Source organism: Microcaecilia unicolor, chromosome 10, assembly GCF_901765095.1.
Source record: "Microcaecilia unicolor chromosome 10, aMicUni1.1, whole genome shotgun sequence".
In the NCBI taxonomy this organism is placed as follows: Eukaryota; Metazoa; Chordata; class Amphibia; order Gymnophiona; family Siphonopidae; genus Microcaecilia; species Microcaecilia unicolor.
The window spans coordinates 86,739,406-86,756,225 of record NC_044040.1 but is presented as its reverse complement, the minus strand read 5'-3'; the positions used below and the strand labels follow the sequence as shown (position 1 = coordinate 86,756,225).

General features: G+C 46.1%; 1 protein-coding gene across 1 annotated transcript in view; it reads left to right on the top strand.

Moving 5' to 3' along the window:
• TMBIM4 (transmembrane BAX inhibitor motif containing 4) overlaps positions 1-16,820 on the top strand; it is a 201,079-nt gene that overhangs the window by 168,330 nt on the left and 15,929 nt on the right. The window contains exon 6 of the mRNA XM_030215778.1: positions 13,993-14,038. Coding sequence (XP_030071638.1) covers positions 13,993-14,038 — 46 coding nt within the window. The remainder of the gene's footprint in view (positions 1-13,992; positions 14,039-16,820) is intronic.

Below are 16,820 nucleotides of genomic sequence, written 5' to 3'. Positions count from 1 at the left end.
ACACTGATTGCGTCCCCACGGGAGAGAGGAGGAATGGGTTTGTTAAACATTAAATATTTGACTGTGGCCTGTTCCATGAGGCATATTAATGACTGGTATAGGGGGTCTTCAGAGTTTTCTCTGACAAAGTTAGAGACTTCTAGATTTCCAGGGATACATTTTAGCCATCTACTCCACACTGGAGGGACCCTGCCCAAAGATGCCTTTAAACGACACCCAGTACTGCAGGCTCTGAGGGAAACTTGGTGCTGGTTATGTCGGCGACACTTCTTCTCGGCTAAGGTGACCCCATGGATGTCCATATGTGACAACCCGGCTTTTCCACCGGGACAGGGGAGGAGTGTTTTTACCAGATGGGCAGAAAAGGGAATAATATACTTAGCTCATGTAGTGAATGAGGAAGGCAAGATGTACTCATACCCAGAACTGCAATTAAAATATCAGATTTCAGCGAATCATTATTTTGCATACTGTCAATTAAAGCATTACGTGGGTACCCTAAATTGGACAGATTTAACAGAAGACGTGGTGGAGATAATTTCTGACGATTGTACCCTGGGGGCTCATTTGCAGGTATCATTGAGATTTCACCATCAGCAGTTAAAAGATATGACCATGGAACTTGATGTGGGTAAATTGGCCTCAGAGTGGTCCAGAGATTTGGTACAAATCAAAGTAGGGTATACACAAAAAGTAGCACATATGAGTTTGTCTTGTTGGGCAGACTGGATGGACCATGCAGGTCTTTTTCTGCCATCATTTACTATGTTACTATGTGAGGTCTCCGTGGACACCTGTGAAGCGTTTCTAAAGTCATTGTATAAATGGAGGCTTTCCATACCACAAAGAGAGAGACTATACAGGTGGTTCATGCGGACACACATATCCCCATACAGAGCATGTCATGCAGGGATTGCAGATAATGGTGATTGCCCAAAATGCCGAGAAGCGTCAGCTGCTCTGGGGCATATGTTTTGGCACTGCAAATATGTGAAGCGCTTCTGGCGCAGGATACTAGAGGGGATAGAGGGGATGTGGAGTTGCACTGTGGTTTGGGATCCTTTAATGTTGTTTAATGTATTCAAGTATTCACGAGATCCTCCAGAAGGCTTCAAAGCCTTCATTAGGTTAGCAATTTACTTTGGAATCACAACTATTTTACAATATTGGAGAAAGAGTGAAGAACCGCCGCAGCAGGTGTGGCGATCTCAGATTATAAAGCAAATACGAGTAGACAGGTGTGGGATTCATGATCTTGACAGCTTGCCGGGCAGGAAATTCCAGGCACAATGGGAACCTATATGGGATACTCTGACCCCCAGAGGGAGAAGTTTCCTATTGAATTTATAATAAAAAAAAAAAGTTTGAATATTGTGGCCTTTATAAGACACAGGTTGTAGGGCGGAAACAAGATAGGGAAGTGATCAGTTTTAGATATAGGATTCCATATCATCAAGCTGATCAATCCATAGACTGGTGGGTTGTGTCCATCTACCAGCAGGTGGAGATAGAGAGCAAACTTTTGCCTCCCTATATGTGGTCATGTGCTGCCGGAAACTCCCCAGTATGTTCTCTATCTCAGCAGGTGGTGGTCACACACAGCAGCAGCTCTGGCTAGGCCTCCAAGCCTAATTTTTAGGTTTTGTTGAGTGCCTGGGGTTGAGGGCTCTTTTGAGCAAGTGCAAACCTGGTGGTGCCAGGTCCCTCCTTTTCTCCCCCCTCCCGCTGGCTCCGTTAAAAAAAAAAAAAAAAAAAAAATTTTGAACGTCCTTAAAGGCGGTTATTTCGACGTTTATTTAAACGTTCATTGCAGCTACTCACTGGGACACCAGGTCGTTACAGCTCGGAGCGGAAAGCAGGTAATTTTTACCTTTTTATAGCGGGCAGGGGGTTCCCCGATTTATCTCCACGTGGCATATGGCGTCGGAGGGCGAGGGCGTAAAGAGTCGCTCCCCGGATCGCTTGGGCGCTTCTAGAGGGGATGCGGGGGTCTTAAAGCCTGATTCGCCCTTGTTGGGTGACAGTTTTGTGACCGATGAATGTCCCGGTCCTTCCTCCGGCGTGGCGGTTTTTCCCGCCATAAACGCCCATCCCCCGCTCCTCGCCTCCGCCATCTTGGCCGGCCACGCGGCTCGGACGGCTTCTTCTTGGGCCGCCCTTGAGGTTGGAGACATTAATGCCATGAACGCCCTTAATTTGGGCGACGGCACAAAAGCGGCTAAAGTTAAGCGCCGTTCTTCCCGCGCGGCTCCTTCGCGGAGTGTCGCGCCGGACGCCATTTTGGATGCGCAGCATGTCTCTCCCCTGCTCTTGCGAGCGCCGGTTGAGGGTGCGTCTAGGGCTGTTGCCCAGGCTGCGGAAGTGCACAGTCTGGGGGGTTTCTCCCCCGAGTTTGTTTTGCTGCTGCATCAGGCCTTCCTTATGCAAAACGCTGCCCCTGCTCCCTCGTCTGGTAAAGAGGTTGAGGTTCCCAGAGGTAAACGCCCTCGGGTTGATTCCCAGGCCTTGGAGGACTTTGTCTCCTCCGATGTAGATGAGGGCAGCGTATCTGAGGTCTCCCAACGGTCCTTTGTGGATTCCTTGGAGGAGACAGATCCCCGCTCGGATGGAGCGGATGACCCCTCTGCAGCGCAGCTTTTTAGCTCAGAGGATTTGCCCAACCTGTTGGTACAGGCCATGGACACTTTGAAGATTTCCTCTCCGGAGGACGTCTCTCCCTCAGCCCCTGTTGGCTCTGGCATTATGCTGGGGACGAAGCGCCCGCCTAGAACCTTCCACGTGCATGATGCCATGCACACCTTAATTTCGGCTCAATGGGATGTCCCGGAAGCGAGCCTTAAAGTGGCTAGGGCTATGTCCCGCCTCTATCCTTTGCCTGAAAGTGAACGTGAGGCCTATCTGTGGCCTACCGTGGATTCTTTAATCACTGCGGTGACTAAGAAAACGGCGTTGCCGGTGGAAGGTGGCACGGCCCTAAAGGACGCCCAAGACAGAAGATTGGAGGCGGCCTTAAGGTCGTCCTTTGAGGCAGCTGCTTTAAGTTTGCAGGCCTCAGTTTGCGGCTCCTATGTGGCCAGGGCGTGCCTGACTATGGTGCAGCGGGCTTCCCCCTCGGATCATTCCTTGAGGGCTGATTGGCCGGCCCTGGAATCGGGCTTAGCCTATTTGGCAGACTTGCTGTATGATGTCTTGAGGGCCTCAGCGAAAGGCATGGCTCAGACAATCTCTGCGCGGCGGTGGCTTTGGCTGAAACATTGGTCTGCTGACCACGCCTCTAAATCCCGCCTGGCTAGATTGCCTTTTAAAGGCAAGCTGCTCTTTGGGGTCGAGCTGGACAAAATCGTGACCGACCTCGGCACGTCTAAGGGCAAGAAGTTATCAGAGGTCAGGGCTCGGGCTAGTGCTCGTCCCGGTACCTCCAGAGGACGGTTTCAGGAAGCCCGTCGGTACCGCCCGGGCAGGTTGGGTTCCTCTGCCCTCTCTTCCTTTAAGAGGAATTTCTCCCCCAAGCAGCATTCCTTTCGCAGAGACCGCCGTCCCGGAGGTGCTCCCTCCGGTCCTCCCCCAGGGTCTCGTACCCAATGATGGGGCCTTGGTCCACGCCCCAGTGCAGATTGGAGGACGGCTGTCCTCGTTTCTGGGCGAGTGGACCACAATAACTTCAGACGCTTGGGTGCTGGAAGTCATCAGAGACGGCTACAAGCTAGAGTTCTGCCGACCCTTAAGAGACGGGTTTGTACTCTCTCCCTGCAAGTCTCCGGTCAAAGCTGTGGCGGTGCAGCAGACCTTGGACAATCTGATCCGCCTGGGTGCGGTCATTCCGGTGCCAAAAAGTCAGCTTGGCAAGGGGCGTTACTCCATTTACTTTGTGGTACCAAAGAAAGGAGGTTCTGTCCGGCCTATCCTCGACCTCAAAGGGGTCAATCGGGCCTTGAAAGTGCGGCACTTTCGCATGGAGACTCTCCGCTCTGTTATAGCGGCAGTGAAGGCAGGAGAGTTCTTGGCTTCCTTGGACATCAAGGAAGCGTACCTGCATATTCCCATCTGGCCTCCTCATCAACGCTTTCTGCGTTTTGCAGTCCTGGGACGACACTTCCAGTTCAGAGCCCTCCCGTTCGAGTTGGCTACTGCTCCGCGGACCTTTTCCAAAGTAATGGTGGTCATCGCGGCCTTCCTACGAAAGGAAGGGGTACAAGTCCATCCTTATCTGGACGACTGGTTGATCCGAGCCCCCTCTTATGCAGAGTGCGGCAAAGCTGTGGACCGGGTAGTTGCTCTTTTGAGCTCCCTGGGATGGATCATCAACTGGGAGAAGAGCCAGCTGCGCCCGACTCAGTCCCTGGAGTACCTGGGAGTTCGATTCGACACCCAAGTGGGCAGAGTGTTCCTGCCAGACAATCGGATTGTCAAACTTCAGGCTCAAGTGGACCAGTTCCTAGTAGCCTCTCCTCTTCGGGCTTGGGACTATGTGCAGCTGTTGGGCTCTATGACGGCCACGATGGATGTAGTGCCCTGGGCCAGGGCTCATATGAGACCACTTCAACACTCTTTGCTGCAGCGCTGGACTCCGATGTCGGAGGATTATGCTGTGCGCCTTCCCTTGGACCCAGCAGTGCGCAAGGCGCTGAGCTGGTGGATGCAGACAGACAAGTTGTCTGCGGGAATGCCTCTGGTGACCCCGGAGTGGATTGTCGTCACGACGGACGCCTCTTTGTCGGGCTGGGGAGCCCACTGCTTGGGAAGGACAGCACAGGGGCTCTGGTCTCCTGCAGAGGCAAAGTGGTCTATCAACCTCCTGGAACTCAGAGCCATTCGGTTGGCGCTTTTGGAGTTCATCCCGGTACTGGTGTTGAAGCCTGTACGGGTCCTGTTGGACAATGCCACGGCTGTGGCCTATGTCAACCGCCAGGGAGGTACCAAGAGCGCCCCTCTAGCCAAGGAGGCTATGAATCTCTGCCAGTGGGCGGAAGCGAACCTGGAGCAGCTGTCAGCGGCCCACATTGCCGGAGTCATGAATGTCAAGGCGGACTTTCTCAGTCGCCATACCTTGGAGCCCGGAGAGTGGCAGCTATCTGCTCAGGCGTTCTTGGACATCACGAAGCGCTGGGGCCAGCCGAGCCTAGATCTGATGGCGTCATCGGCCAATTGCCAAGTGCCGCGCTTTTTCAGCAGAGGACGGGACCCTCGATCCCTGGGAGTAGATGCTCTTCTCCAACAGTGGCCGACACAAGAGCTTCTCTATGTGTTCCCGCCCTGGCCCATGTTGGGCAGGGTGCTAGACCGGGTGGCAAAGCATCCCGGCAGGGTAATCCTGGTGGGTCCGGATTGGCCCAGACGTCCCTGGTATGCGGACTTGATCAGGCTCTCAGTCGACGATCCTCTGCGGCTGCCAGTGGAGCAGGGCCTGTTACATCAGGGTCCCGTGGTGATGGAGGATCCCTCCCCCTTTGGTCTTACGGCCTGGCTATTGAGCGGCAGCGTCTGAGAAAGAAGGGTTTCTCAGACAAGGTCATCGCCACTATGCTGAGAGCGAGGAAGCGCTCTACTTCTACTGCTTACGCCAGGGTTTGGCGTATCTTTGCAGCGTGGTGTGAAGCAGGCTCACTTTCTCCCTTCACTGCTCCAATTTCTTCAGTGTTGGCGTTCCTGCAAGAAGGTCTGGAGAAAGACCTGTCGCTCAGTTCCCTTAAAGTCCAGGTAGCGGCTCTGGCTTGCTTCAGGGGCCGCCTGAAGGGTGCTTCCCTGGCTTCGCAGCCAGATGTGGTGCGCTTTCTCAAGGGAGTTAATCACCTGCGCCCTCCTCTGCACTCAGTGGTGCCTGCGTGGAATCTCAACCTGGTGCTAAGAGCTTTGCAGAAGCCGCCTTTTGAACCCTTGTCGAGGGCATCTCTGAAAGACCTGACGTTGAAAGCAGTCTTTTTGGTGGCTATCACTTCAGCCAGAAGAGTTTCCGAGCTCCAGGCGCTCTCATGTCGAGAGCCCTTTCTGCAGTTCACTGAGGCAGGAGTGACTATTCGCACAGTGCCTTCCTTCCTGCCTAAGATTGTTTCTCGCTTCCATGTGAATCAGCAGCTCTGTCTCCCTTCCTTTCGTAGGGAGGACTACCCAGAGGAGTACTCTGCTCTTAAATATCTGGATGTGAGACGAGTCATCATCAGATACTTGGAAGTGACCAATGATTTCCGGAAATCGGATCATCTGTTTGTCCTGTTTGCAGGTCCTCGTAAGGGTCTGCAGGCTGCTAAGCCTACAGTGGCAAGATGGGTCAAGGAAGCCATTGCAGCGGCTTATGTGGCCGCGGGGAAGGTGCCGCCTATCCAGCTGAAGGCTCACTCCACTAGAGCTCAGGCGGCCTCGATGGCAGAGGCCGGATCCGTTTCCTTGGAAGAGATATGCAAGGCGGCAACTTGGGCTTCGGCTCATACATTCTCCAAACATTACCGCTTGACTGTGGCTGCACGGGCGGAGGCCCGGTTTGGAGCTTCAGTGTTGAGGTCAGGGATTTCAATGTCCCGCCCTGGGTGAGTACTGCTTCGGTACATCCCACCAGTCTATGGATTGATCAGCTTGATGATATGGAAGGTAAAATTATGTATCATACCTGATAATTTTCTTTCCATTAATCATAGCTGATCAATCCATAGCCCCTCCCAGATATCTGTACTGTTTTTATTCTGGTTGCATTTCAGGTTCAAGTTTAGTCTTCAGTTACTTCAGAAAGACTTCGTGTTCAAGTTTTTTCACTTGGATTCTTCAAGAGTTGAGACGAGTTTGTGTTACAGTGAGCTGCTGCATTCCTCTCCCCTCCGTTTTACGGGGCTGGATTGAGACTTAAAATTCTGCTGGCACTCCCTCCCGCTTCGTGCGGCTGTAGGGCAGCTTTGTACCCCTCCCGCTTCGGCGGTGTTAGGGTCAGTCAGCTCCTCCCGCGGTTGCGGTTGCAGGATAAGCCAGATCCCCCCGCATCGGCGGGTGTGGTGTCCCTCCCCCGCTCCGCGGGGATGAGCTGGACGGATTCCCCTCCCCCACTTGTGTGGGGATGAGCTGGGTTAATTCCCCTCCCCCGTTTCGGCGGTGGTGAGCTGGGCAGAGTGTCCCTTCGTGGGTGTAATTCTCTAAGTGCTGAGTCCTGCGGATGGAGCTTTGATATCGACATACTGAGGAGTTTCCGGCAGCACATGACCACATATAGGGAGGCAAAAGTTTGCTCTCTATCTCCACCTGCTGGTAGATGGACACAACCCACCAGTCTATGGATTGATCAGCTATGATTAATGGAAAGAAAATTATCAGGTATGATACATAATTTTACCTTAAGGCTTACGAGACACATAGATAACTTTTATTGTATTGTAAAAATAATTGAGATGAGGCTCCTCTTGACTCTGGGAATCATCAGAATAATCTAAGGGAGGGGGAGGGAAAGGAGAAGGGAGGGGAAGGAGAAGGGATGAGGGGATAAGTTTGGGATAATTAAGAGAGCACATATATGTTATGGTGATATGACATTGGAAAGCACATTGACTATGGGAGTGGCTCACCCGGAGTTGGGGGGTCGCTAGATTATGTTAAAATGTATCGTCATTTTGTTGATTAGAGTATAGAGTTGTGATTCTTTACTGATGCAAATTCATATGTTTGATAAACTGGTCACACTAGTTAAATGGATAGAGTGGTTACTATTTATAGTGAGGAGACAAGGAACCATTAACATATGTTAGAAGTTGGTGGGAGAGGGAAAATATAAAAATTTTGATGTTGCAGTAGATGAGAATTACTGAAGTGTATAAAGTGAAAGTAGACTAAAATGGGTGTATTAATGCTGTCAATAGTGTTTACTATGCTGTTCATCAATAAAAATTATTGAACCATAAAAAAAAGTAGGTGCCTATGTTTCTTTATAGAATATGCACCTCTAGTCACCTACATATAGGCACTTGATTATAGAATTACCCCCCCCCCCCCCCATGTGGTCACCTGATAGAAGTTCTTTTCTTTCAAGTGCACCATATATAACAGTTACGCTATTTTTACTAGAGATTGTTTTATGAAAAAAGTCTATACCTTAGTCATTTCAAAGATTAATTACTGAAATACTATCTGGGTCTTCCACTTAATAACTTTAAGATTACAACTAGTTCAAAGCACAGCAACAAGGGTAATTGTGGGAGTGAAAATAAAACAAAGAGAGAGCATAGCCCTTGTACTACTACTACTTATCATTTCTATAGCGCTACTTGACGTACGCAGCTGTCTCCTCAGCTCGAAACCTTGGGGTCATCTTTGACTCTTCTCTCTCCTTCTCTGCTCATATCCAGCAGATCGCCAAGACCTGTCTTTTCTTTCTTTACTACATCCGTAAAATCCGCCCCTTTCTTTCCGAGCACTCTACCAAAACCCTCATCCACACCCTTGTCACCTCTCGTTTAGACTACTGCAATCTGCTTCTTGCTGGCCTCCCACTTAGTCACCTCTCCCCTCTCCAATCGGTTCAAAACTCTGCTGCCCGTCTCATCTTCTGCCAGGGTCGCTTTACTCATACTACCCCTCTCCTCAAGTCGCTTCACTGGCTCCCTATCCGTTTTCACATCCTGTTCAAACTTCTTCTACTAACCTATAAATGTACTCATTCTGCTGCTCCCCAGTATCTTTCCACACTCGTCCTTCCCTACACCCCTTCCCTTGCACTCCGCTCCATGGATAAATCCTTCTTATCTGTTCCCTTCTCCACTACTGCCAACTCCAAACTTCGCGCCTTCTGTCTCGCTGCACCCTATGCCTGGAATAAACTTCCTGAGCCCCTACGTCTTGCCCCATCCTTGGCCACCTTTAAATCTAGACTGAAAGCCCACCTCTTTAACATTGCTTTTGACTCGTAACCACTTGTAACCACTCGCCTCCACCTACCCTCCTCTCCTCCTTCCTGTACACATTAATTGATTTGATTTGCTTACTTTATTTTTTGTCTATTAGATTGTAAGCTCTTTGAGAAGGGACTGTCTTTCTTCTATGTTTGTGCAGCGCTGAGTACGCCTTGTAGCGCTATAGAAATACTAAATAGTAGTAGTAGTAGTAACATGAAGAGACAGTGTTTAAAAATAATCTACAGTAAGAGAACACTAATCTTGTTCCAGTAGGAAAGAAGACATCTCATATGAATAATTCTGTGTGGTACCAACAGCTCACACATTTAGGCCAATTCTGTAACAGACATAGGGCCACTTCAAATTTTTGTTACAATTTTTTTAAAAAAATGCTTATTTTTATTTTCTAATATTTGATTTTCACACTTTCCAAAAAGTCTGAAGCATGTTATAACAACCCATAAACAACCCATAAAATACAGCTCTTCTGTTCCTTTTCACCAACCCTCAGTCGAACAACTTGCTAAGTTTTTCTTCATCACACATTGACCATTTAACAACCTCATCTTCACTGACTGATGCACATTTTCAATAATCTCTCCACCCTTAGATAAACTCACACACGTGTGTTCTTTCTCTCTCACTCTTCTACCTAGCCACCTCCCAGCATAATGTCCTTTCCCACACACACCCTCACTTTCCTCCATCCTTCAGACATATTCACATTAATGCCAATGACATAACCCTATAAATAAAAAATGTAAGCTGTCCAAAAATCTGTCCACAACCCCGTGAAGCAACACAACCACTAAAAGTGTTCAGAAATCCTATGCCTGTCCTTGGCTGGCACACATTTATTCTTGAATTTGTTGCTGTGACGATACTTTCCTGTGTCTTCACTGAATGCTGGATTATTGACTCTCAAGCCCATTTATGTGTTATTATCGTCAGTGGCTGAGATAATTGACTTTCACTCCTGAGGCAGGCGTGGTAAGCGCCAAAACGCAGGACTGCGTCAAGTCATTTGATTTTTTTTATGTGAGAATAAACCTGCTATTTGGATATACATTTGGTCTACCCCCTACTTCTCTTTTTTTGTATTTCAGAAATCCTGTACAACAACTATAAATTCATAAAAATAATCATAGGAAACACTAAAAATTACTATAAAATATGCACACCTGAGGCATATTAAGGAGTGTGCCCCTTTGGTATGCCCTTTCTCCACAGTACCTGAGGTGTGATGCCTCAGAGGTCTGTCAGTTTTTCATGTCTATAGCATCTTCTGAGGGACATGACCAAACAAAGGAGCACAGTCAAAGGGGGTTCTTAAGTGTCCCAATGATGCCACTCAGGTTCAGCTATACACCGACATGAGGTTATACTTTGGTAATTCTCCGTCAGGGAGATTTATAGTAATTGTGGACATGTAAGGATGAGGTCTCACTTGCTCACCATTTATCCTTTTGAAAAGCTTTTCCAGAAATAATGGAAAGCAATTAATATTGAAGGTCCCATGAAAACAGAGGATAAAATATCAACTGCAACATCAAAGTTTTGGGATAATTGGAAACACCACCCCTGAGAAAGCCTGTATAGTGAAATGGCTGAGCCACTGTCAGGGTGTCTGAGGCCTAATTGAATTTCAGCTTATTGGATATTGATGTGGCTGTGGTGGGCAGGGGCTAGTGGGTGGGTTTGTTACGTTTTTTAGGTTGTGGAAAGGAGTTGTGTTATAGGGGAATGTAGAAAGGTGGTTAATGTTTTTGTGACACACTTGAGACTGCCGTCTGGTGAGACATGGAAAAGTAATGGGGTCAATATTCAGCCATCAGCATTTTGCTGACCACTGTCACCATTATTCCTAGATATTTAGTGCCGGGTCTTTTCCGGGCTTCAGCAGTGAATATCCAGTTTTGCGGAGCTGGCTAGCATATAGCCAGGTAAGTCCAGTATTCAGCACTTAACCGGCTCTGGGTTACTGCCTAAAGATAGGATAGCCTTTTATGCAGTTAAACTGGCTGATTAAGTGCTGAATATTAGCACTTAAGTGGCCAAGTGCCAACTCCACCTCAGAAACGCCCCCAAAATAGCTAGTTTGCAGTTCGGCACTAACCAGTTAAGTGCTGCTGAAAATTAGCAGTTAGCCCCGAACAGGTGATTTAATTGGCCAGGAGCTTTTTCTGGCCAGTTAAATTGCTTTGAAATTTGACCCAAATATATTTATTTGTTTATTGGGACCACTATTTGAAGACATTAAATGCCTGCCAAATCAGATTCAAACTACAACAATATGTGAAAAAATAACCCTTTTAAATATTGATTGATTGATTGATTGATTGATTGGGATTTATTATAAATTGTAACTTGTTCCTAACAGAGATTATTATGTGTAATATCCTCATTTTTCCCAACAAAATGTGATGCCAAATGAAAATGACATAACCATATTAAACTAAATTGACCATGGATAGTCTAGATTATGCTTCGCAATTACAACAAGGCATTTACTATATATCAAAATAGGCAGAGATATTTTGAGGATGCCTCATAAAAGGGCCCTTTTACTACGGTGCACTAAGAAGTGGGGTTAGTGCATCCCAACACAGGATTTTCCTGCAGGCCAAGCTACCATTTGTACAACATCTATAAAATAGTCCTTTTTCAATTTTTTTTCAGTCTGTGCACTAATGTTAGTATTAGCACACAGCAACTGAAAAAATATTCCTACAGGAGCACTTACCTCCTTCTATTTAGGAAGCACTAAGGGCTCTCACATTATGGACAGGCTAACCAATTAGTATGTACTGATGTCAGTGCGATAGCTCAATTGCTCTTCCATGCCCTTTCTCCTCCCCTAATACACCCCCTCCAAAAAAATGTTTTTTAGGGGGCCCATGTTAGTCCATTTTTCACACATTACATGCACCTTAGCGCTTAACATAGTAGATGATGGCAGAAAAAGACCTGTACGGCCCATCCAGTCTGCCCAACAAGATAAACTCATTACACTTGGTATGTGATACTTCATACGTATACCTGACCTTTATTTATTTATTTGGTGCATTTGTATCCCACATTTTCCCACCTATTTGCAGGTTCAATGTGGCTTACATTATGTCGCAATGGCGATCGCCATTAACGGAATGATAAGTACAGAGTGATGTTATAAATTAAGATATAAAAATATCAAGTAAATTAGAAGTAAGTAAAATATCAAGTGAATAGGAGTAAATAAATAGGTAATTCATAACAGGTTTATAAGAACAAGGACAAAGTATAACATTCAATGATATCATTGCAATTAAAGTAACCAAATTAAAGGGACCAATGTCAGTTCATTCTGGTGCATTTTGATGTCAGACTTTTATGACGGATTCTTGTTGTAAGTCTCTTTGAGTAGGTTTGTCTTCAATAACTTCCGGAAGGTTAACAGATCATGCGTTATCTTTATAGCATTTGGTAATGCATTCCATAGTCGTGTGCAGATATAAGAGAAGCTGGATGCATATATTGATTTGTATTTGAGACCTCTACAATTGGGGTAATGAAGGTTTAAGAAAGTTCGTGATGTACTTTTTGTATTTCTTGCTGGTAGATCTATGCGGTCTGACATATATGACGGGGCTTCTCCTTGAATGACTTTATGAACCAGTGTGCAGATCTTGAATGTAATTCGATCTTTTAGTGGGAGCCAGTGTAATTTTTCTCTGAGGGGTTTGGCGCTTTCATATTTCGCTTTTCCAAATATGAGTCTAGCTGCAGTGTTTTGGGCTATCTGGAGTTTCTTGTGCTTTGCATCCGGCAAAAATGGAATTACAGTAATCCAGATGGCTTAGTACCAGTGATTGCACCAAATTGCGGAATACCTCCCTTGGGAAGAAAGGTTTCTCTCTTTTAAGCTTCCACATTGCATGGAACATCTTCTTTATTACGTTTTTCACGTGACTATCTAGGGTGAGATTTCGGTCAATTGTGATTCCCAGGAGTTTCAGGGTGTCTGCAACAGGGAGAGTGTGGTTTGGTGTTTTTATATTGGTATAATTGGTTTTGTTATATTGCGATGAGAGGATAAGGCATTGTGTCTTTTCTGCATTAAGATTTAGTTGGAAAGCATCCGCCCATGAGTTCATTAATTGGAAGCTATAAATGATTTTATCTGTGATTTCTGATAAGTCATTTTAAACGGAATGTATATCGTGACATCATCAGCATATATATATATGGGTTTAAGCATTGATTGGATAATGATTTGGCCAGTGGTATCATCATTAAGTTAAATAGAATTGGTGAAAGCGGCGATCCCTGAGGCACTCGACATTCAGGTCTCCATAGTGATGATATAATTGATTTTGATATCACCTGATATACTACTACTACTACTTATGTTCTTGTAGTTAAGAAACTACGAAACCAATTCAGTATATTTCCTCCGATTCCGAAGTATTCTAGAATGTTCAGTAGAATACTATGGCTGACCATGTCGAACGCGCTGGACATGTCAAATTGCAAGAGGAGAACATTGTTGCCAGCTGCAATTAATTGTTTAAATTTGGTTATGAGTGTTATAAGTACTGTTTCGGTACTGTGGTTAGTACGGAAACCGGATTGGGATGCATGTAGTACTGAGAAGTTGTTCAAATAGTCGGTTAGTTGTTTAGTAACTAGACTTTCCATTAACTTAACTACAAGGGGGATGATTGCAACTAGACGGTAATTGGTTATATCGTTTAATTTTTTCTTTAGGTCTTTGGGAATTGGTGACACCTTGATATGTCCTTGCCATTTTCAGGGCACAGACCTTAGAAGTCTGCCCAGCACTGGCTTTGCTTAACATGGTTTAGTAAAAGAGCCCTAAAAATATGTGATCTTCATCCTCTGAGCTCTTCCTATTTTTTCCCAGTAAAATGAATTGGGTTCTGATTCCTTGGTTCCTAAACATATATAGTTAACACTTTTACATGCATACAGATAATTCATGTTGTAGGTTACAATTTATTTGGTTTACAGTTTTTATAAATAACAAGCATTCATATATTTATTGTAGCTATAAAAGTACTAGACAATTCTGTATTCCTTTGGTTATTTATAATACATTCTAATCTAATTTATACTTCTTTCTTTACAGGCTCTTTGCTTGCTTGTGGATTTTGGTCCTTGCAAGTTTCTTGAGGGTAAGAGAGTTATCACTATAAAACACACAAAGCTCTCCTTTAGTTTTAGTTAAATCAAAGTTCCAACTTAGTGGTGCTGATTTGTGGTTAATTTCAACTGGATGTAGTTTCCAAACTTGATTTTATCTGACGTATTGAAATTCAACCAGCCCAGATTGTATAGACGTAATTCTTAGTAAGTTAACACAATGTATGTTAACATTGTATGTTAACACAATGTATGTTAACATTGTATATTAACACAATGTTAACCACAGTAAAACAGCACTGCTGTAGTTTACTCCTGGGGAAATTCTGTGCAAAAGTTTTTTAAATTCTGCGAGTACCCCGGGGAGAGTGAGCCAGGCGACTGGGGTCTTCGCTAGTATCCCCAGGAAACAGAATCTGACGGACCAGAACCTGGGGTGGCTATGAAAAGAGCCCTCGGGGGCAGGCCTGGCTTACCAGGATCTGGGGTGGCTCTGACAAGACAGAACGAATCGTAGAACAGGGCAGGAGACAAGAACAAAGAGCTGGACTGGAGACAAGGACATAGAGCAGGGCTGGAGACAGGAATGCTGGACTGAAGACAAGGACATAGAGCAGGGCTGGAGACAGGAACACTGAGCCTAAGCATGAGTTGCGAAGGCAGAGATGAGACAAGGCAGCTTCCTTAAAAAGGCCCCTAGAACTGGCGTTGGCATGGTGTGCCCTGCAGACTCTCTCCTGGCAGACCCTCATAAGTGCACATCAGATGCGCTTGCCTGCCTAGAAAGCCCCGCCCTCCAGTGAGGTCGAAGCTGCAAAGCCCATGTCACCCACGAGGCACCCTGGGGGCACCAAAGACTGCTGCCATACAGGAACCACTGGAGGATGCCCTAGATCCCCCTCCCAAAGCCCCGCAAGGTAGGTTTGCCATCCAAGGCACAGCCAGGGCCGTGACAGTAAGTCTGTCATCGGCTGTAAATCCATAAATTCACCAAAACAGATGTTCATAGTAATTCATTTTTGCCAAGGGATATGCTTAATATCAGTCTTCACAGTAATCACTTCAAATAATATGGGACTATTTTGCAGATATCTCTTGCAGACATCTTTTGTCCCTTAATACACATGCTTCATAAATGAGGATGATCTTAGATTGGGAAAGGGGGATAAAGAAACCGGCGGTACAGGTGGAACAGTCATACTGGCCACAAAGAAGCTTGAGATCACTACTGTGGACGACGGATTCTATAGAGAAAGGGCAGCAGGGGGATAAGAGTCCTTATCTTTTGTACTTATTAGAATTGTGGGGGAAAATAAGGAAATGGTGGGGGTGGATAGAAGGAGTATCGTCTATGGCATCCATAAGGTGGGAACCCAAGTTCGGGGCAGGCAGGGAAAATGCAGCATTTGCAAGATGGGAGCAGAAGGGAGTGGTGAAATTTAGGGACGTGCTGCATGGGAGTGGAATAATGAGTTTTGAAGAGGTGAGTGCCCAATATAGGATCTCAGAGGCAGAGAGATTTGCATATATGCAATGAAAACATTTTATGGATAAAGAGGGGTGGAAGAGGGGATATCCTAGGGATAAGGAAAGTTTAGAGAATCTGTGGATATTACTGGGGAGAGTCCCAAAACCCATATCGGTTATATACAGATTTCTCCAAGGGGCTGAGGATAAAAGGAAGCTTGGGAGAGGGATCTGAAATACCAATTTACAGAGAGGGAATGGGAAAATATATGTGGGGAAGTACAAAAAGCCTCGGTCTGTGCGTTAATACAGGAAAACGCGTACAAGGTCCTTACAAGATGGTACTATACCCCAGAGAGGCTAAAAAAGATGTACACAGGAGCATCAGATGTGTGTTGGAGATGCAAAAGCCAGAAAGGCACATTTCTACATGTGTGGTGGACATGTGGGAGGGTGGTACCGTTTTGGGAGGCAGTGAAGAGAGCGCTGGCCCGCACGATGGGAATATCCTTGGTGTGTGGGCCGCGACAATGCTTATTAGGAATGTATAATGAGCGAGAAGAGTGGGAGGAGAGTAAATTGATGCGGTGGGGATTGGCAACGGCTAAGTGCCTCCTTGTGCGCTGCTGGAAATCAGTAGACCCCCCCCCCCCCCCCACGAAATTAGAGGATTGGAAGATCAAAGTGAGACTTTTGTGGCATATGAAACTCTTAACAGTATACAGAAGGGAGGGTGAGCTCCGAAGAAAAAGGGGATGGGCAAGACTTCAACAAATGATTGAGGGATTATAAGGGGGCGAGGAATCATTCCAGGGAAAGGAGATAGGTAGGAAGAGGGGGGAGGGTTTGACTCAGGACAACTGGACTGACGGAGAGGGGGGGGGAGGGGGGCAGATAGGGGGGTAAAGTTGTTTTCACCACCTGTGTTAGTTAAGGAGCAAAAATAAAGCTGGGAATAGTATAGAGTGGAACATGGATGGTGGGAATGGTAATAAGAGAATGGAGTGAAAATAGCAAGATGTGTTAATGTGATTTTTAAAAAAAAGTTAGTGTGGCAGCCAATATAGTGGAAAGATGTAAAGAAATGGATCTATATGAGGTGAATACTCGATGGACTGTTTACACAAATGTTTCAAAGTGTTTTCAAAGGTTGTAAAATAAAACATTCAATAAAATTTAAAGTTAAAAAAAAAATACACATGCTTCATTAACATCTAATCTTACAACCCATTCATTTGCTCATTTTTTTCCTAACAGGGTATCTTCCCTTTCCTCTAACTTCCCTATGGTTTCAGAAGTACCATCCCCCACCATCCTCCACCCCTAGTCCTACTAATGCAACTTTAG